Source organism: Nycticebus coucang, chromosome 12, assembly GCF_027406575.1.
Source record: "Nycticebus coucang isolate mNycCou1 chromosome 12, mNycCou1.pri, whole genome shotgun sequence".
NCBI classification, from domain to species: Eukaryota; Metazoa; Chordata; class Mammalia; order Primates; family Lorisidae; genus Nycticebus; species Nycticebus coucang.
In genome coordinates this window covers 6315347-6337232 of record NC_069791.1, presented here as the reverse complement: position 1 = coordinate 6337232, position 21886 = coordinate 6315347, and the positions used below count along the sequence as shown (strand labels likewise).

Genomic DNA, 21886 nt, shown 5'->3' with positions numbered 1-21886 from the left:
GACCAGACCTATGGAGTATTTTGCAAGGGTACAAGTCAAATCTGTTAAGTGTAGAACAAAAATGTCTTGACACAATCATCAAGTAAATGAGGTGAAAGCTACGTTGATTGGTTTGGTGTAATCATGTCAGATTGTATAAAAAAATCAACACATCGTACCCCACATATGCATAAGTGTATTCATGATATGTGTATATGACTTAATAAAAAATAAAATATACAAAATGGGAGAAATAAATAAATAAAAAGCCCATCAGTTCCATTTTTCTAACAATAGGTGCTCATTTCGTGCCTCTGTGTCTCATTTTGATGATTCTTGTAATATTTCAAACTTTTTTATTATGATTATAACTGTTAGGATGATACATGATCAGTGAGCTTTGATATTACTATTGTAATTGTTTTGAGTGAAATGAACCCTGCTCTTATAAGATAGAAAAACTTAATTGATAGTTGTGTGTTCTCACTGCTCCATAGACCCACTGTTCCCTGATGTCTCTGCTCCCAGGTCCAAAAACAGAAATATTGGAGTTCATTACCCTACAATGGCCTCTAAGTGTTTGAGTGAAAACAAGAGTCTCAATTCTCTCGCTTTAAATCAAAAGCTAGGAATAACTCAGCTTAATGAGGAAGGCATCAAATGGTGGGATATGACAAAAGCCAGGCTTCTTGGTAAAGTTAATCAAGTTGTGAATACAGAAGGAAAAATGGGCAAGTTTTAGTGATCTGGATAGAAGAACAAATCAGCAGTGAAATTCCCTGAAACCAAAGCCTCATCTAGAGCAAAGCTCTCATTCTTTTTGATCCCATGGAGGCTGAAAGAAGTGAGGAAGCTGAAGAAGAAAAGTCTGAAGCTAGTAGAGGTCAGTTCATGATGTTTAAAGAAAGAAGCCGTCTCCATGACATAAAAATCCAAGGGGGGCAGTGGCTCAACGGAGTAGGGCGCCAGCTCCATGTGCCGAAGGTGGCCAGTTCAAACCCAGCCCCGACCAAAAACTGCAAAAAAAAAAAAAAATCCAAGGGCAACCACAGGTGCTGATGGAGAAGCCGCAGAGCAAGTTATCCAGAAAATCTAGCTAAGATCATTGATGGAGGCGCTACACTAAAAATTCGCAATGTATGTAGATGGAACCACCTACTGTTGGAAGAAGATCCCGTCCAAGACTTTCAAAGTTATGGAGAAGAAATCAAGGCCTGGCGTGACAGCCTCAAAGGATGGGCTGATTCTGTTAGCGGCCAATACAGCTGGTGACTTTAAGTTGAAGCCAGTTCTCATCATTCTAAAAATGCTAGGGCCTTTAAGAATTATGCTAAATCTGCTCTATCTGTGTTCTATAAATGGAGCAACAAAGCCTGATGACAGCACGTCTCTTTATAGTGCGATTTACTGAATTTTTTAAACCCACTGTTGACACATGTTTCTCTGAAAAAGATTCATTAGAGAATATTACTGCTCATTGACCATGCACCTGGTCACCCTAAAACCCTGATGTATAAGGAGGTTAGTGTTGTTTCCATGCCTGCTAACACCACATCCTTTCTGTAACCCACAATCAAGGAGTCTGTTCGATTTTCAAGTCTTATTGTTTAAGAAACGCATTTTGTAAGTTTATAGTTGCCATAGATAGGCGTCCTCTGATGCATCTGGACTAGTAAACTGAAAACTTTCTGGAAATGATGTACCATTCTAGACAGCATTAAGAATATTTGTGATTTATGAAAGGAAGGCAAGATAATATTAACAGGAACTTGGAAGAAGTTGATTCCAACCCTTGTGGATGTCTGTGAGGGGTCCACGACATCAGTGGAGGAAGTCACTGCAGATGGTGGGAACGTGAGGAGAACTAGAATTACAAGTGGGGCCTGCAGATGTGAATGAATAACTGTGATCTCAGGACAAAACTGGAACGTATGGTGAATATATGCTTGTACAGAAGAGGAAAGAAAGTGGTTTCTTGAGTTGGGATTTACTCCTGGTGAAGATACTGTGAACATCGTTGAAATAACAATAGATTTAGAATATTATGTAAATGTAGTTGATAGAGCAGCAGCAGGGATTAAGAGAACTCCAATTTTGAAAGACATTCTGCCGTGTGTTTGCATGCTACAGAGAAATACTTTGTGAAAGGAATGGTCACTTATCAATTGATGTGGCTAATGGAATTGTCTTGTTTTAAGAAATCACCACAGCCACTCCAGTCTTCAGCATCCACTGTCCCGACCACTCAGCAACATTGAGGCCAAACCCTCCCCAGCAAAAAGAGTATGACTCATTGAGAGCTCAGATCATTGTCATCATTTTTGTCAATGAACATTGTACATTGAACACAATGTACATTGTGTTTTAGACATAATGCTATGAACACTGAATAGACTATGGTGCAGTGTAATTATAACTTTTGTATGCACTGGAAAGCCCCCAAAATGGTGGAACTTACTTTATTGCAATATTTGCTCTATTGAGGTTGTCTGGAAATGGACCCTCAATATCATCAACCATGTACATAATATGTACAATACATATTATATATATCCTCTGTAAGTATAATTTCTTCTCTTCACATGAACTTTGCCATTTTAGGGATGGAATTCTATTATTTTCATTCATCTTGCACAATTTCCTTTGATTGTACCCCAACTCTGCTGTGTAGAGTTTTTGTAATGGCTTTTCAAAAATTTTATGTTGTCAGCAACTATAAATGCAAATTTTTGTATTCTGTTTATCTCTTTTTTAAATCGTGTTATTATCAATATTCTTTCCAAAGATATTGTGAATTAATATTAAATACTATTAGGAACTGAGGTTTAATTTCAAAATTTTATTTTAAGAATAAAAATAATTTTATTTGTGTAAAATAATATTGATAAATAAATTCTGGTGTGTTTTAAATGCAATCCATGTAGAAATTCTCAAATACAGGATACAGGGAAATTTTTAAAATGACAGTATTAGCTAACAAATTATTAATTTTGTTAATAATTTTTTGCGATTGTTAAGTTGTGCGGTTATTTTATGATCTACCAAGAAGGAAGATATTACTGCCATTGAAATAGCACAGTGATTTCTTTTCTTTCTTTCTTTCTTTTTTTTTTTTTTTTTTTTTTGAAGTTTTTGGCCGGGGCTGGGTTTGAACCTGCCACCTCCGGCATATGGGGCTGGCGCTCTAGTCCTTTGAGCCACAGGCGCCACCCAGCACAGCAATTTCTTAATATTTAGTACTTTTATTTGATTATTGCTGAAAGAATTTTTGTAGAGATAAATATATATATTTTTAATTGTTATAATCACTCCTGAATATTTTATATGTACCCCCCCACAAATATATACATTGGAAAATATACATTGAATAAATTGGCATAAGGAATCCCTAAAACGTTTTCCAGTCAATAGCTGACTCTTCCAAATTACTTCTGAGTCAGAGCCCTTCAGTCACATTTCTTACATCACACTGTCCTCTTTGCTGGTGTGCAACTTATTTCTGGTCTTTCCATCTTAACTGCTGCACTTGTCTCCAAGTTTTGATACTGCTACTTTTTATAACTTACTAGAATGTGTTAACATTTTTTTTTCCACAAAAATCAGTTATTCATTCTTTTTTATTTGTTTTTGAGACAGAGTCTTACTCTGACATCCTGGTGGAGTGCTGTGGTCATCATAGCTCACAGCAACCTCATACTCTTGGGCTCAAGTGATCCTCTTGCCTCAGCCTCCCAAGTAGCAGGGACTTATAGGCACCCACCACAATGCCCAATTATTTTTTTTTTGTTTTTTTCTTTCTTTCTTTTTTTTTTTTTTTTAGTAGAGATGGGGTCACACTTTTGCTCAGGCTGGTCTCAAACTCTTTAGCTCAGGCAATCCACCTGTCTTGGCCCCCCCAGAGTGCTAGGATTACAGGTGTGAGCCAGTGTGCTTGGCCAGGATTTATTATTTTTCTTTTCAAGTGCTCCTTAAAAAGTTTGATTGAAGTCTGAAGGATTAACTGTTGTCCAGTCAAGTCACAGGAAATAATAATCATGTTCAAGCATACATATGTAGATCATAATAGCTACGTTACTACCTAAGACTGCCACTGCATGAACAGAGAGGGGAGGAAGTCAGCACTTGCAAGACGTTCTTATTGCTAACAGAATATCACATGAACCCAATGTGTGTTTTAGAATCAATGAAATATGTTATTAAAAAATTACCATTGAATATTATAAAAAACAATTTGAGCTCTAATTAATGGCATATAAAATTTTAATGGACAAGTTATTTATATAGTCCCTAGATTTTCATTGCACAATTTAACCTGCATTTAATGGGGATTTGTGCATTTTACAAAGGTACATGTTAAGTCTATTAAGTGTAGAGTATAAATGTCTTAACACAATAACTAAGAAAATGCGGTGAAGGCTGTGTTAGCCAGTTTTATGAAAGTATTTTAAATTATGTATAAAACCAGCACATTGTACCGTGCAATTGCATTAATGTACACAGCTATATTTAATAAAAAAATAAAAAATGTTTGTACTAAAAGAAAAAAGATATTTGGGGCATTTGTGCATTTTACAAAGGTACATGTTAAATTTACTAAGTTTAGAGTATAAATGTCTTAACACAATAACTAAGAAAATATGGTGAAGGCTATGTTAACCAGTTTTGTGAAAGTATTTCAAATTGTATGTAAAACCAGCATATTGTACCCCACAATTGCATTAGTATACACAGCTATGATTTAATAAAAAAAAATAAAAAATTTTTGTAATAAAGGAAAAAAAGATTTTTGGGGCATTTTATCTATGTTCTGTTGATAACCTTTCTATCAAAATTTAAATGGTTGTGGTCATAAAAAAACTATATGTTAAATACTTCTTTTTTTTTTTTTTTTTGCAGTTTTTGGCTAGGGCCGGGTTTGAACCCACCACCTCCGGCATGTGGGGCCAGCGCCCTACTCCTTTGAGCCACAGGCGCCACCCCATGTTAAATACTTCTAATTTGTTATCTCATATGGTTTCATAGAGATGGTTGAAGATAACCTGCCAAATTAATCATTTGTGAAATGCGGAAGTGTCCTCATTATATTCCATTTGAACTAGTACTTTTTCCCTAGGTCATTAAAATATGCTTTCCTAACTTTCAAAATCAACAAATACCAAAGCTAAGTAACTGACCTGGCAACTGACTGCTTCTCCATCCACCCATCCTCCTCACTCCAGGTCCCATCAGCAGTGTCTTGGTGAATAAATATGGCAGCCGGCCGGTGGTGATCATGGGGGGTCTGCTGTGCTGTGCCGGCATGATCTTGGCCTCCTTCAGCTCGAACGTCGTGGAGCTTTACCTCACCATGGGATTAATTGTGGGTAAGTCATTTTGTTTTCAGTTTATTCTTCTGAACACTTTTGATGCTTGCAAAGCTCTGTGAGTAGAATGAATAGCAGAAAATCTTGAATGTTTTATTGAGTTTACTTTTTTATAAATGATGCTATTTTAAAGAAATTTCATCAAGTGCATTGAGATATTAGTGATACAATGGCCAAATATTTGATTTTTTAGAAATTCAAAATCAATAGTTATCACACAAGTTACATAGTATCATATAAATGTTAAAAAGGAAACACTTTTAGTTTGCTTTTACTTTTTGATCTTTACTGTCCAACCAATTGAGACGGTATTGTGAACACCACAGACTTTCTGGTATAAATATCTTCATTTTTTAAGCTTATTTTTCATAAATAATTTCCATTTACAGTATTTGACTTACCACAAATAACATCTTTAAAATGGTGCCATGGAGCTATCATCTGGATGCCCTAATTTAATTTCAACTATAAAATTATTATTATTATTATTATTATTTTTTGAGACAGTCTCACTATGTTGTCCTGGGTGGAGTGCTGTGGTGTCACAGCTCACAGCAACCTCCAACTCTTGGGCTCAAGTGATTCTCCTGCCTCACCCTCCTAAGCAGCTGGGACTAAAGTTGCCCACCACAACACCTGGCTATTTTCTATTGCAGTTGTTACTGTTGGTTAGCTGGCCGGGGCGGGGCTAGAACTCACCAGCCTCGGTGCATGTGGCTGGCACCACAATCACTGTGCTATGGGCACCGAGCCTCTTTTTTTTTGAGACAGAGTCTCACTATGTTGCCCTGGGTAGAGTGCTGTGGTGTCACAGCTCACAGCAACCTCCAACTTTTGGGCTTAAGTGATTCTCTTGCCTCAGCCTCCTGAGTAGCTGGGACTACAGGCATCTACCACAGTGCCCGGCTATTTTTCTGTTGCAGTTGTCATTGTTGTCTGACTGGCCTGGGCCGGGTTTGAACCCACCAGCCTCAGTGCATGTGGCTGGCAGCGTAACCACTGTGCTACGGGTGCCACGCCAGCAACGAAATTATTGTTATCTGTGTTCTGATTAATGGTAGAGCTCATTAACCCTGTCCCTTCTTTTTCTTGTTCAAATGATCCTGTTTAAAAACTCCATGGGAAATATTTACCACTAACACGAATATTTAAAATACGATATTGTCACTTGTTTATAGTGGCTTCTCAGGAATAACACCTGTGAAACTAACTTACCTGCATATGCGCATTTGAAAAGCACACCTTCTGGGGGCAAGACATGATTGCAAGAGGGACTTTGCCTAACAAATGCAATCAGTGTAACCGGGCTTATTGTACCCTCAATGAATCCCCAACAATAAAAAAAAAAGAAAGAAAGAAAGAAAAGCACTGTTTTTAGCTGGAAATACAAATTACATTAAAAAGGCTTCATTCAAAGTTTTGGGAAAAATTAGTCTTTAATATGTAAAGAGATTGAATCTTTCCATTGTGCCCCAAAGATAAAAAGATAAAACTATTTCTCTTTTTCACAGTTGATTTTTAGATCAAGCTAACCTTATACACGTTTCATTTAATGAAAAAAAAATAGATGCATTAAAACCTACAGTAACAGTAATGCTGAAATATTCCTCTTTACAACCCACCCACTTTTGGATAAGGCAAAACACACTTTGTTGTTGTAAAGGAAAACCTTCTTTTGTCAAAGCACTTAACTTTTCTATTTTTTTCTAAGGTAGAAATACATTTAGTAGGTTAAAGAAACTAAAAGTGAGGCATGCTGATTACAAAACAAAAATAATGCAAACAGAAATACATGTAAATTCAAGGTAAAGATCCCCAGTAATTATTCTCTCCCACCCCCACAAGCTACCAGAGAGAACCCTCATTAACATCTGTACGGCCCCTTCCACACGTCTGTAACGCACGTGGATAAAACACGTGTACCTTGGAGTCACTGCGTGTGGGGCGCATGTTGTCACATAACCTGGTCCTGCTCCCGCTGCAGAAATCTGTCCTGCACCAGCAAGGGGGGTTCAACCTGCTCCCCAGGCACACAGTGAAGATTATTTCAGCCTGTTTTACTTATCTGTGGTGTCAGATATTGCTAGACTTATTCACAGACCTTTTATTTTATTTATTTTATTTATTTATTTGTTATTATTGCTCATCAGCTTTCATTAATGTTTGTGCTTATAATGGGTGGCCCAAGACAACTCTTCTTCTTCTGGTGTGTGGCAGAAAATAAAAATGAAAAAGATTGGACATCCCTGACAGCTTTCCAGGACAATACTGTCATTTTTCAATTTCTATGGAAGATTGGTTCTAGGATCCCCTGCAGATACTGAAGTTCACGAGCACTTAAGCCCCTTGTCTAAAATGGTGCAATGTGTCCGCAGCTAAGCATTTTCATAGTGGAAAGAACGCCCTTTCCTTCATATAGACGTGTTATTTCATTAGAGAGTAGAAATCGGGATGGGCTTACAAGTAGATAGAAGAGGGAAAAGATGACTTGGGGATTTCCTGTTCCACAGATATTAATACCATTATTGTCATTTTAACTTACAGTTTTATTCCTCTGAGCATTGAAGGCTTTGGTCTAGAGTCAACCTTTAGAGAGAGATTGACCTTACATCATTATCGTTCAGTGCTCTCACTTTGGTTTCTGAAAGCAGGCAGACGTAGCTTTTAAACATACTCTCTGTGTGATCGTCTACATTAGCCTCCTCATGCGTCAGTCTTGTTGACTGTGACATAGGAGAAATAATAGCACTTTTCTTAAGGAGTTGTTGAAATGCTTAATGTAAAAAATGAATAGACAGAACTTTAATAAGTACTCAGCATTTTGCTATTTATAAGCAAATATTACCAAATAATAATATTCACAGTGCCATTTATTTAATATCTCATAGTTCTGGTATTACTTGATTTAGGAAAACTCCTTTTATGTTGTTGAGGGAATTGGATTTCAGGAAGTCTAATTGTCTTGCCCAGCCCTACAACACGGGTGATGACTGGGGGCGGATTCTGATCTATTGGTTTCAAGTCTTACTTTCATTTTACTATGTTAGCATGGGAACGAGAAGGCAGCTTTTTCCTGATGAAAACGTGAATTAACATCTGAAGGCAAAAGTTACAGGTGACCGAATGGGGCAAATGACATGAGATAAAGAAACTTGAACTTGAAACACAACCCCTCGCTTTTCTTGGTCTTCTTCCACTGACAAGCTACTAAAGCATGGGCTGCTCAGTTTATTATTTATAAGCTGAATCTACTTTTTCTGCATAGCAGAGTGAGACAGCACCCCCCTATTACTCTCCAAACCATATTTTAAGGTCTTTCTTGCAAGTTCTGAGGGAGTTTCCTACTCATAAAAAAAAGTTTATGTTGAAAGGTTGGGGTAAGGATTTATACTCAGGCCTGTATGTCCCAGAAGCTGAGTACTTAACCATTTTGCAGAACTGTTTCCATTTAGGTAAATTAGTAAATACCCAAGAATTCTTACCTCTCTAGCCCCTAAAATAATACAAAATAATGCTTAGGCTAAGGGAGCAAAAGAGGTAGTTTATCTAAGTTAATTCTGTGTACTCTTTGAAGGACCTTATTCATTACTATTGATAAATAGTACATTGGTGAGCTACAGGTGAGCATTCATTTCTCCAAGGTGATACTCAGTACTGCCAGGGAGTCCCCCAGGCAGGAGCACCTTAGGCTCATATAAATAATCTGCTTTAATCAATGCATCAAAAATAGTTTTCAAACAAAAAGAATTCTTTTTTAGCTAGCATACATGTGCTTCTATATACATTGGAATGCAAAGGATGTAGAGAACATAATAGCATACATTTATCAATGTTTAATTACTTGCTTAGTATTGAAAGAAATATCTGTAGGGGGCGGCACCTGTGGCTCCGTCAGTAAGGCGCCGGCCCCATATACCGAGGGTGACGGGTTCAAACCCGGCCCCGGCCAAACTGCAACCAAAAAATAGCCGGGCGTTGTGGTGGGGGCCTGTAATCCCAGCTACTCGGGAGGCTGAGGCAGGAGAATCGCTTAATCCCAGGAGTTGGAGGTTGCTGTGAGCTGTGTGAGGCCACCGCACTCTACCAAGGGCCATAAAGTGAGACCCTGTCTCTACAAAAAAAAAAAAGAAATATCTGTAGGAGACATACGATTGTTACCGCCTTTCTCGTCTGTTTATGTTCCTTTAACCCTGAAAAGAAAATAGTCACGTTTCTAGATTGCACTCTTGCTCATAGGAAGAAATCTAGTCTATGTATGTTGTAAAAATATACGTGAAGAGGAAGAGATGAATTTATCTGTGGAATTAAATTATTTTAATTGAGAACTAATAATATTGTCCTGGTTTTAACCTACAGTTTCAACCTGTTCTACGAGTATTGATCCATCCCTAGAAGTTCTTGCTCTTGCTCGTGTGCTTTAAAACTAAAGGAATATGAAACTGTCAGGTCAATTGCCCAGTTAGGAGAACACTTTCATTTTTGTACAATTACATTTATATGGATAGTTACCAAAAATGACTACTTACTGTTGCAAAATTAGCGCAACCTTCTCCATTTGAGTGTGTGCCGAGAGAGGCGATTTCTTTCTCCAGGGGTGTGATGTGTTTTATTTTGCTTCCCTCTTTCGTCTTTCTCTTTTTAGGCTTAGGTTTGGCCTTCAACCTGCAACCAGCATTAACAATCATTGGCAAATACTTCTATTTGAAACGACCCATGGCAAATGGACTGGCCATGGCAGGAAGTCCTGTTTTCTTGAGTACCTTGGCTCCTTTCAATCAGTACCTGTTTAACACCTACGGCTGGAAGGGAAGTTTCTTGATTTTGGGAGGCCTCTTTTTGAACGCCTGTGTGGCTGGGTCCCTCATGAGACCCCTTGAACCGAAACAAACTACTTCTCAGTCTAAAAATAAGATTGGCGTCAAAGCAGATGATTCAGGTGTGAAGAAAACCCGCAAAAAGAAGTCAACATGGGAAACAGTTAATAAGTATTTAGATTTCTCCCTTTTTAAGCATAGAGGATTTCTCATATACCTGTCCGGAAACGTCATTATGTTTTTAGGGTTTTTCGCCCCCATTATATTCCTGGCTCCGTATGCTAAGGACCAGGGGGTAGATGAGTACTCTGCGGCCTTGCTGCTGTCCGTTATGGCTTTTGTGGACATGTTTGCCCGGCCTTCCGGAGGACTGATTGCCAACTCCAAGTACATCCGACCCCGAATCCAGTACTTCTTCAGTTTTGCTGTCATGTTCAACGGAGTGTGTCACCTGCTGTGCCCACTGGCTCGCACCTACTCCAGCCTGGTGGTCTATGCTGTGTTTTTTGGCCTTGGGTTTGGAAGTGTCAGCAGCGTTCTCTTTGAGACTCTCATGGACCTTGTCGGTGCGCCGAGATTTTCCAGTGCTGTGGGCCTTGTCACGGTTGTGGAGTGCGGCCCTGTTCTTCTTGGCCCGCCTATCGCTGGTAAGACTATTTTGTATTGAGGAAATTAGAAAGCATACAATTAATGTTCATGAACTGAGACCCTTTGCAGTGAATGACATGTCCTATAATAATACAAATAGCCTGAAAGATTTAATTGCACATGAGCTTTATATCCACCCTGGATATGCACATATATATATATACTCTAGAAAAAGAGAGATGCAAAGATGAATGAAAACCGATTCTTATGTTCCGTATTTGTATAAAAATTATAAAGATGGCCTTTAGATTTTAAGATCTGAACTATTTTCGAAGATGCCTGTACTGGCGTTTATATGCTGAATCACTCAGTAAGTAGACTCAGTACGTGTTTAGGGCAGCGCAGAGGAAGATTCTTAGCAATTGAGAAGCTAGTCTGATATTAAAAAGAAAAGAGGAAAGAGAGAATCAGGGATGGGCGGGGGAGGAAATAAGGAAGGAAGATAAAAAGGACAGGACAGGTGAGGCGGTGACTCAGAAGCACTAGATTAGTGTCTGGCTTCCTTACGACTGTTTGGTTTTCTTTTCGAATTACAGTTGTGAATACTTTTAGAAGTAAATTATGATATTTAGATTTAATTCTACTACCTGAACCTATGGTTTAAAGATACACGTGTGAGTTCAATTTGAAGTTAAGTTGTTAAATTGCTTTCTACCTGACATCAAGGAACCATTTTGAAAATGAGAAAATCCATGATTAATATGTAATTTTTTTTGCTTGCCCTATCTCCTGGGACAGAGTACAGTGGTGTCATTCCAGCTCACTGCAATGTCAGCCCCCTAAGCGTAAGAGATCTTCCTGCCTCAGCCTCATGAATCGCTGGGACTAAGCATGTGCCACCACACCCAGCTAATAATTTTTCTGTTTTGTAGAGACGGGGTCTCGCTCTCACTCAGGCTGGTCTTGAACTCTTGGCCTCAAGTGATCCTCCTGCCTCAGCCTCCCAGAGTGCGAGGATTGCAACCAGTCTGGCCCAGTTTGCTCATCTTAATGGCTTAATTGGCCTATTTTTCTCCCTATTATTAATGAATTGAAGTTGGTTATAAGATGTCAGTGGTGTAGTTTCTGGCGTTTTCTGCCCACCAAGGCTATCCTCTGGCATCTAGCATAGGTAGGTGTTTTAGGTGACATGTCGGCATAAATATACTATGGCACCAAAACAATTTCCAAAAGGGTAAAAACCACGACATCTTCTTATTTATAATCCAGTTAATTTTGTTATATGAGACCAGTGTAATTGGCCTAGATTTTTGTACAGAATTAGTTTGACCACATGAGTTTTAGAGCCTAGTCAGTGGCCATGAAATTCTCAGTATAAAAAGAAAGAAATGTATTTCTGTCTGTAGGATGGCATTTAAAAAAATATCAAGTCAAAAGACATGGTGGATTCTAAGTTTAAATTAAGGAATCTGATTTGGCCAAACCTCCCTAAGCTGAGAATCTACATTAATAATATTTTTAAAAACAATCTCAGTATTTTTGAGTGCCTATCGTATTAATATTACCAAATCCTGTCCCTTTGGTAGCAATGGGAGTCATTTTTGAGACTCACTGCTGAAGCTCTCAGACTGTAACCATAATGTAACTTCTTTTTCATCCTGTTTCTGCCACCTGTCCATAAATATCTTCAGACGATTGAATATTGTTGCTATTCCTTACATAGTTTGCAGTAGAGCAGTGAAAAGTCAGAAGGGCATGTTTTTATTTTTTTCAGACTCAAGTTTTACTACTGTACTTTGCTTCATAAAGAGCTGAGGCTTTCATCTGGGAAGAATATCTGCTTTCTTCATGATGCTAAACATTTCTCAAAACATTTAGAAAGTATGCTGTTGGCAGCCCAAAGTGATATTAACTCTGATGGGCGATGGAGCTGATATTTTTGTATTTAGAAGTATAACGATTATTGTACAAATAGAAATATTTGATTAAATTTTTGAAAGGAAAATTAAAATTATGTAGTTTTGTTACATATATATGCTTACTCAAATATCTATATATACATGCATATTATATATACGTGTGTGTGTGTATATATATACACCATGACATATATGTCATGCTTACTCAAATAAGCCCATTTCACTACCTACCTGCCTGATTAAATCAGACAATTTTTTAAAAATAGATAATGTTGTAAGTAGCTAAATTTAATACCAAGCCACTGGCTAGTTTCTAGTCAAAACCCTGGAGATTCTTATTAAACATGTTGGCATGAAAGAATCACTTGCAATGTGTATGATAAATAATATAGATCTGTATACACTAAATTTTTCTATCAATAATTATTAAGAATTAAATGAATTAAATGTCTCACCAGGCTCAGTGGCTCACACCTATAATCCTAGCACTCTGGGTGGCTGAGGCAGGTGGATTGCTTGAGCTCACAAGTTCAAGACCAGCCTCAGCAAGAGTGAGACCCAGTCTCTAAAAAAATAGCTGAGTGTTATGGCGGGCACGTGTAGTCCCAGCTACTTGGGAGGCTGAGGCCAGAGAATCACTTGAGCCCAGGAGTTTGAGGTTGCTCTAAGCTATGACCCCACAGCACTTTACCAAGAGTGACAAAAAATAAAATAAATAAAAACAAAAAAAGAATTAAATGTCTCATGTCAGCGAGAAGCAAAACCGTCAGATTATATGACACCAAGCTGGGTTTTCAATGGTCTCCACAATCACACTTCCTGATTAGTTTGTCCCTGATATACTAGACTGGGATAAAGTAAAACAACTGTGATTAGCTCAAACATGATATGTGGTGCTTGACCAGGAGTCGGGTAAAGGCATTTTGCGGGGTAGTTAAGAATATGAGATTCAGACAGAGCATAGTGCAGAGTGCAGATTCTGCCACTTCGCGGCTGTGTGGCCGTGGTCAGATGCCTGCACAGCACTCTTGTGAGGATACTGTGGATAAACTGCTTAGTCTAGTGCTGGGCATGGGGAAAACATGTAGTACATACCAGGCCCTGTTAGGAGCCATGTCAGAGCCCTGGGGTCTTTTCTAAAGAAAGTAATTTTTGCCGGCACGGTGGCTCACACCTGTAATCCTGGCACTGTGAGAGGCGGAGGCAGGTGGATTGTTTGAACTTAGGAGTTTCAGAACAGCCTAAGCAAGAGCAAGACCCCATTTCTACTAAAAAGAGAAAAACTAGCCGGGGATTATGTGGGTGCCGGTAGTCCCAGCTACATGGGAGGCTGAGGCAAGAGAATCACTTGAGCCCAAGACTTTGAGGTTACTGTGAGCTGTGACACCACAGCATTCTACCAAGGGGGACATAGTGAGACTCTGTCTCAAAGAAAAATAAAAAAGTAATTTTTCCCTCTTTGAATGTAGAGAGAAAAGGAGGCATGGAAAGGATGGGGCGATCTTAGTGTGTGTGCTGATATTGATAGACAAAAATCAATAGATGATTCTACCCACGTGTATATGGATCTATGTAAAAAATATACGTCGTACATATACAAGGTCTGACAATTAAGTTCATGAACTTGTCACCGTACAAGTTAGCATCACAGTATAAAAAACTCGGAAAAGTTTCATAACTTTGGCATGTCACCGTCTCCCAGTTTTGTTTGTGTGGACACGTGGTGTCCTGCTGAGTGGTGTTCATTACTGTTGTGTGATTTTGTGTGCCATCACAAGAATCCCAGAGCTTGAATTAGAGCAGTGAACAAATTTTAAAATGCTTGTTAAACTCGCAGGTGTAGAAGTGAAATCAGGGACACGTTAGTCCAAGTTTATGCCATGAAGTCATCAGGAGTGTACGAGTCAAACCCTATTCAGAGGGGAGAGAGCGTGTCCTGTATAAAGGGAGGTCAAGATGGCGAGTAACGAGCAGGACAGATGAAAACATTGCAAAAACTCACTGAAGTATGGATCAGAATCACTGGCTGAGGGTGCAGCAGACCAAGTAAACATCCATAGAGAAACAGTAAAATCTTAACTGAAAATCTTACCAGGAGAGATTGTGTGTAAAAATAATCTGGAAGGAGCTCACCGAGGAACAGAGGGAAGAGCTCCCAGGACGTGTTGGCCTCTAAACAAATGACTACTGGGGCACCCTCACTACTCACATGATCTGCCCCCCTTACATAACTTTTTTTTTTTTTTACCCAAAGATAAACAGATACATTTTGGTAACATTTAGGACATCAAGGTAAATAAGGTGACAGCCCTGATGGCCATTCCAGAAAAGAGTTCCAAGATTGCTTTGACAGGTAGATTAGGCACTGGTGTCAGCGCACAGCCTCCCGGGGGGAGCTTGAAAGGTGACGGTAGTGATGTGAGCAGGGAAGCATGAAGCCATCTTTCTAGGATGAGTTTGCAAACTTTCTTGTCAGACCAGCGTATTTATTTATGAATTCATACACAGACAATATATAACTGATTTGTCTTGGTCGTATATATTTACTGGGGGAAATAGTTTTCACTAGATCTAAGATACTGGTATTAAGGATGCTGTTAAGTTCCTGTATGTGCCTTGACCGAGCGTATCTAGAGGTCCTAATACAGGGTATTCGTTTTCTTTTGGTTAAAAGTCTCATGTGATATTCATTTAGAGGTGTACACTTTGTGGAAAAGTTGACTTGATGTTGTATCATGTTTTGACCTTTCTTATGCCACCTTACAATACGTTCTTTGTCTCTTAGGTAAATTGGTGGATGTCACTGGAGAGTTCAAATACATGTATGTGACCTGCGGGGCTATCGTGGTGGTAGCCAGTGTGTGGCTGCTCATTGGCAATGCTATAAACTATAGATTGCTTGAAAAAGAAAAGAAGAAGGAGCGGGCAAGGAAGAAGATAACCAATACGCTCGACTCCAGAGAGTCGGAGCCCTCCAGCAGATCGAAGCACGTGAAAAACGTCTCAAGAGCAGACACCATCCACTCAGAAAGAGAAACCAATATTTAACAAGAGTCACATCTCTGATTTCAGTATATATGAGTTGTCCTAAGAGTATGTTTTGCTTTTCAAAATATTGGAAAAGTTTTTAATTTCAAAAGAAAGTCACAGTGAAGGATGGAGATGAGATTTTCCTCAATGGCATATTTTTAAATTTGTTTTTTCACACCTCTTTGGGTAGTTATGTTGTGATTGTACATGAAATGAATCCACGTGGTCCGTGAATTTATTTCCATATATGACTCTGGGTCTGGTAGTTAAAATACTACTAATATTAAAGTCTTCCAGTAATTTCTAGTTCTGTGGAGCTCTGAATCCCAAATCCCCGATTTAAGTCATTAGAAGGAGGATGTCTAATTCTAAAAAGATGATCTTCTTCACATTTTATTTTTTATTTGAAGAGAATTGAGGGAAAATGAATCCTCTTCTCATACACACAAGCACACTTAATCTCACATATTTACCTCCATGTACACAGAATATCTGGAGAATAAAAAGCAAATCCAAAAAATATTATCACTGCAATTTAATTTTTTAAGTTAAAAAATTGAAAGAAAAGGAAATGTTTTAAGTCTGTATGTTGTATTACACTGTAGATTTTAAAAATAAGCACATGGGTGAAAATGAGAGTGATCTTAATTCAGAAAAGCAATTGGCTTCTAGAAAAAGCATTTGCACACATAAAATAAGTTTGGGAAACAAAAGAGAAAAAAATTCCATTCTAAGCCTTTATGTCTGAGCATGGTTAGGGTTTATTAATCCCAGCACATGGCGTCTTCTGGGGAGGCGGGTGAGAATTTCTACCTGGTGCTAGAGATAGAACCTTTAGATAATTTTCAGAATTTTTGCCTAATATTTAAATGAAATTCACGATCTGAGTGACTCCTGGCAATAAGCTATGTGCATTGATTCTAAAAGGATTCTAGTTTGAAATCAAGGGAGACTTAATTAGGGATTTCTTTCAACTGGGACTCAAATCAGATGCACTCACTTACTGAAATGCCAAAGAAGGACAAACTGGAATCCTCAGTGACAGATTTATAAATAGATTACATTCTAATTTTTCCCAACACACACTGGTGGTCAGGGGTGACTATTACCAGTAATTCATCTGAGTACAACTAGGCGTGAGAGGTGGTTTTAATGAGCTCAGCACCCTCACTCCCACAAGATGCAAAAGCAAAAACCATACTACAAACAGGCTTCAACTCGGCCCTGAAAACGCTTCCTGCTATGGACATGGCAGGACTTGAAAACTGTACCTTCTGCTGAGGAGATTTCTGCTCCCTCTGAACATAACTAAACCAGGAAACGGTTAGAAAAGGGTTCTAGAAATGGAGGCTGTGTGTGACTTGGAATCATAGGTACAGTACAGAACATGACAATAAGCAGGTTGAAACAGCCCAGGCTAATTTAGCGGTTTGTCATTTTCATAACGACGTGAAAACATCTGGGAATCTAGTTCAGTCTGGAATCCAGAGGCAAATGACAGTTCTGCTCTTCCAAGAGTCTAAGTAACATTTTGAGTGAGAAACTACTTTTAAACAAGAAATAAATTGTACGTCCTGGTTAAAATTATAAATATTTGCATGTTTAAATATGAAGTTTAAATTAACACTATGATTAGTAAAAAGCATTTAAGGCTTGATTACTGATGTGATGTCGCTTTTACAATAGCAGAGGGAATTTGTCATTCTTTTTTTGTTGCTATTATTTCCTATGAAATTTGCATCTGGATGCCATGCTTTTGTAACAGCTCACATTAAAGGTTTGAGTCATAAAATTTATGCACTGTTGAAGCACATGGCTCATAGTCAGGAAGCTATGTAAAATTCCATTTAACATACACTTTTTTGCGTATGAAAAGGTATTTTTATTTTTCAAATATTAGGTAAAACAAGATTTGCCTGTGTCACAGGTAAATAAATCAGGAAAAAATGTGGCACTGTATGGCTGTTTTTAATTTAGTTTCACCCAACTTTGATTCTTGAAATAGCGATTTTTATATTAGTGCTTTTGTATTCAACCCTGACTTGTCATAAGAAATGCAACATCATAAATTAGCTAGTGCCTCTCCAGTCATCAATTGCTAAAAACGTTTTAAGTTTTCATAAAGTATCTTGAATTGTCTGCAAGTATACATTTAAAACAATATAAATATCAGATCTCAGGGGAAATAAATAGCAAAATAATAGTAATTGAGTTTTAGGGCTGAGGCTTTTTGTCACCTGCTAGTAGAGCGTGTTGTTGGGTACATTCCAGTGGCCTTGCCCATGGAAGGAGGTTTCTTTATTACTGATGAGTTTCTTGTCAAGTCAAAACCAATTCGCATTTGCCCAGCTATTCTTTGGTTTTCTCCATTAATTCTTCATTTCTAGCACTGATTATATTAAATTGTTAGAGAGGAAAGGGACGTCCAGGTGCATATTTGAAGCACGTGATTTGTACAGTCACACCTGGCCGTTGTGCTATGCCGAGTTACAGATGCAAACACATGTTAATTCTGGCACATACATGCTGTAATTAAACCAGGACATACTTGAGACAGTGACATAAACTCATCTAGGATTCAGAATTGTTCCAGGGTGATACAAATCCTTCTACATTTCTGTGCTCCCCAACCCTTTCAATCTGTTGGAAGATTTACTGCTTTAACAATCTTTCCAAGATTGAGGAAGAGTATACCTATGGGCCTGTAACATTATTGTACGTATAATCACATAAGTGTGTGTGTGGGGGGGATACAGTTGCCCTCTGTGTCGGCAACAATCAGTACAGAGAAGAGCCCTTAGCCTGGGAAACAGGAGGTTTTAAATGTTCAAGATACCATGAAGCAATGTCAGAGTTAGCCACTAAAATCCCTGTGACACCCTGTCCCCGTATGAGGAACTCACATGGGAGGAAGGAGGCCCAAACCAAGATACCCAAATAATTCCTGCTCACTGGCTGGTTTCAATGTTTCCTCATTTGTGTTAGCTGAGCACCCCATATTTCTCACCGTTTAACCTTAAATATGCCTTTGCTGATTTGTGCTAAGCTCTCCCCACACCCTTTCCAGAATCCTTTTGCTTCCAAACAGCTCACTTTTAAAAGGGAGTGGGTCAGGTTTTAGTGTATTTCTCACTGGAACAGCTGTTTTCTCAGTATAAATTCACCTAACTCAGACCTTTCACTTCTGAAGTTCGTGCCAAACTTCAGCCACGGGAGCTCATGGGCCTGGGGACACTAGGAAATAAGAAAAAGGAGTTGTTTTTGTGTGCTTAGAGATGCACTTTACAAATCTAGGTGTTTTATCCTCCTCATTCTCGGGCTGTATAACGTGACAATCAAGAATATAGAAAAAAGACCGACATGTGTAACATAAATCTAAGTTCTTACATAGACATCAGGAATAGATGTTATCCTTGATTAGTTTCAATTTAGTTTCATCAAAAATACCTTTTTATTGTGGGAAACACTTTTAGATAGACTTTTAAGTAGGCAAAACAAAAAAATTGTGATTGTTAAGCTCAATTTAATAGGGAGAAAGGCTGCAAAGTGGGAAGGGGACTAAAATTTACATGTCATGCACTTGGCTTACACAATGCCTTTTAATATTCAAACTAAGATAGGCAGATGTTATTAGCTTGATATGATAGATGAATGAAATCCCAAAACAAAGCAGTTTAGCAGATTACCCAGAGTTAAAAGGTAGCACGTGATAGAATCAGAATTAAAACTCAAGTTTACCTAAAAGCAGAAGGACTCTCATGGTGTTTATTACCAGGCTGCATCCTGAGAGAAGCAACAAAAAGAGAGATAAACTATAATACAGGTTCAGAAAAAGTAAATCCTGGGCTCAACCGCAATGTGTTTTATGATTTATTTAGTGTTTACTAGAGAATTGCACTTGATATGACCTAAATGTATCATTTCAAATTTCCCGCTTTTCTACCTAATACAGATTATCTCAGATAATGATAATATAGAATGGCCATAACTCTTTTAATGGGAGTTGTTTTCTTGTAAAAATATTGACACATATTTTGTATTGCACAAAAGTATTGACACACTCAGGTATAACATATTTTTCCCAAGGTTGGATTTAGAAGAAAGGTGTGTTGTTTTTTTTTTTATGAATAAGCAATCCACATATTGGTCACTGCTTCTTATGACTCAGGAGTAAAATACCCTTATTATAGAACATTATAGTTAGAATTTTAGTGATTATCTCGTTTATAGGATTAGGTGAAGCTACTAGAAAAGATTATGAGATACAAATGATTTACCTCTGCATACATCTTCATTTTTCCCGCGTAATACAACCTCCGTCACTCTCACTCTGGACAGCTTGTACTGTCACCCTCTCCTCTGCCCATTCGTCCCGTAGAGAGAACAGGTGTCATTGCTTTTGTCTTGTCCAACGAGACTTTGAAGTCCTCAGAATGGAGTTCTCTTTGCCTCTGTTCAGATGGTGCCTCCAGGTGCGGTACACTCTTCATGGAGTCATCTATGCTGCCGGTGGTCTCATTTATCCGTGATTTGCAGAAACAGCCACATTCCGGAGGCCAACCGTGCACACGTGCTTTAGACCCTAACCACTCATCTTCACAAACCAGGCAACCCCTCTGACTGCAGACTTGAGGTTTCCTAGTGGAGAATGTGCGTATAATCTAGAAAAAAAAATTGTTAATATGAGTTTTCCTTATGCAAAACTAATTAATATTTTTCCTTATGCAAAACTAAACATATAATTAAATGTGATTTTAAAGAATATTGAAAAACTGATCTTCCTGTCCCTGGGACTTACTGTCCTGGATGTTTCTACTTTTCTTAAAGTGCCTGACAGCTTTCAGAAACAAACCTTAATCATCACAGCATTGCACCATTGTATTTATTATTCTGTAGCCTCCATCAAGAGAGTGGCATCACCGTTCACAAAACCAAACTGCATCAGAATTAGTGAGAATGCAGATTGAAGTTACGATTGTGACTTTACTCTCTTTTTTTGTTTAGGTTTGATTTGATCCCAGTTACAAGCTGAGAGGCCCAGTTAGCAATAATTAATTGCAATGCTTGCACAATCAAAATAATAAGTCGTCTTTGTTGACATAATTTAAAAAATGAATATTTGGCTGAGCTCAGGTCATTTTTTATACTTCTGATTTTCTCTCCTTCTCTGTCAATTGTGTGTACACTGTAGGTTTCAGCTCTTTATAAGGTCCTGGAATTGGGTTAATTTTCATTTTTTCTCCCCTCCTGCTTTTTCTTCACTTTAATTCACTTATGGGCAGATCTTGAAAGAGTTGCTAGGTACTAAGAATGGTGACATCAACCTTAAGAGAAAAATAAACATTGCAAAATGAATTTTTTGCTTTGGTGCCGCGTATGGAAATTTTTTAGAGCAAATTATTTCTCCCATCCCAATCCCCTCCTGTTTTTCCTCCTCTCTTCTTTTTCTTCCTATAATTATTTTTAAAAATTATTTTCCTTCCTTTGCTTTTTGTAATGTCTATGTAGATTTCTTTAGCTTTTTTTTTTCTTTTACTAATTGAGGACTTTTTTTAGTATGAAATTTTTGTTCCTTTGGCAGATTTAGTTTCACTTCCACTATTTGCATGATATACGTGTTTTCCAGTCTTTGCATACTTGTTCATGAGATGGGCAATATTCAGAAGTGTTTCCATAGGCAGTTGTTCAGTGATCATACATTAACATTTCAGCAAATGTTAATCTATTTTTTATTCTCTAGATGAAAGGGTATATTTTTGTTTCTTAGTAAATGTTAATGTATGTTTTTTACTCTCTAGATGAAAGACATTTTTGTTTGTTTTTAATTCACCTGTGGCAAATATGCTAGAGAAGCTTCGTAAGGAAACAAAGGCAGGGAACGTTCCACGAAGAAGCTGCTGGTGAAATGTTTTGTTTTGTTCAGGAAAGCAGAACAAGGCGATTTTTATCACACATAAATTTTAGCATAATTTTTTTTTATTGTTAAATCATAGCTGTGTACATTAGTGCAATCGCCTGTACCCATTCTAAGATGCACCATAGATGTGGCCCCACCCATTACCCTCCCTCCACCCTAACCTCCCCCCTCCCTTCCCCTTCCTTGGCCCTTTCCCCATAGTCTTGTGCTATAGTTGGGTTATAGTCTTCATGTGAAAGCTATAATTTAGCTTCATAGTAGGGCTGAGTACATTGG

At 38.1% G+C, this 21886-nt stretch overlaps 1 protein-coding gene across 7 annotated transcripts in view; it reads left to right on the top strand.

The window, feature by feature from the left end:
- Positions 1-15999, top strand: part of SLC16A7 (solute carrier family 16 member 7) — a 161920-nt gene extending 145921 nt beyond the window's left edge. For all 7 annotated transcript variants that reach the window (XM_053555473.1, XM_053555469.1, XM_053555474.1 and 4 more), the window contains 3 exons: positions 5199-5342; positions 9985-10803; positions 15449-15999. In XM_053555473.1, coding sequence (XP_053411448.1) covers positions 5199-5342; positions 9985-10803; positions 15449-15711 — 1226 coding nt within the window. In that variant the 3' untranslated portion in view covers positions 15712-15999. The remainder of the gene's footprint in view (positions 1-5198; positions 5343-9984; positions 10804-15448) is intronic.
- The last annotated feature ends 5887 nt before the right edge of the window (positions 16000-21886 follow it).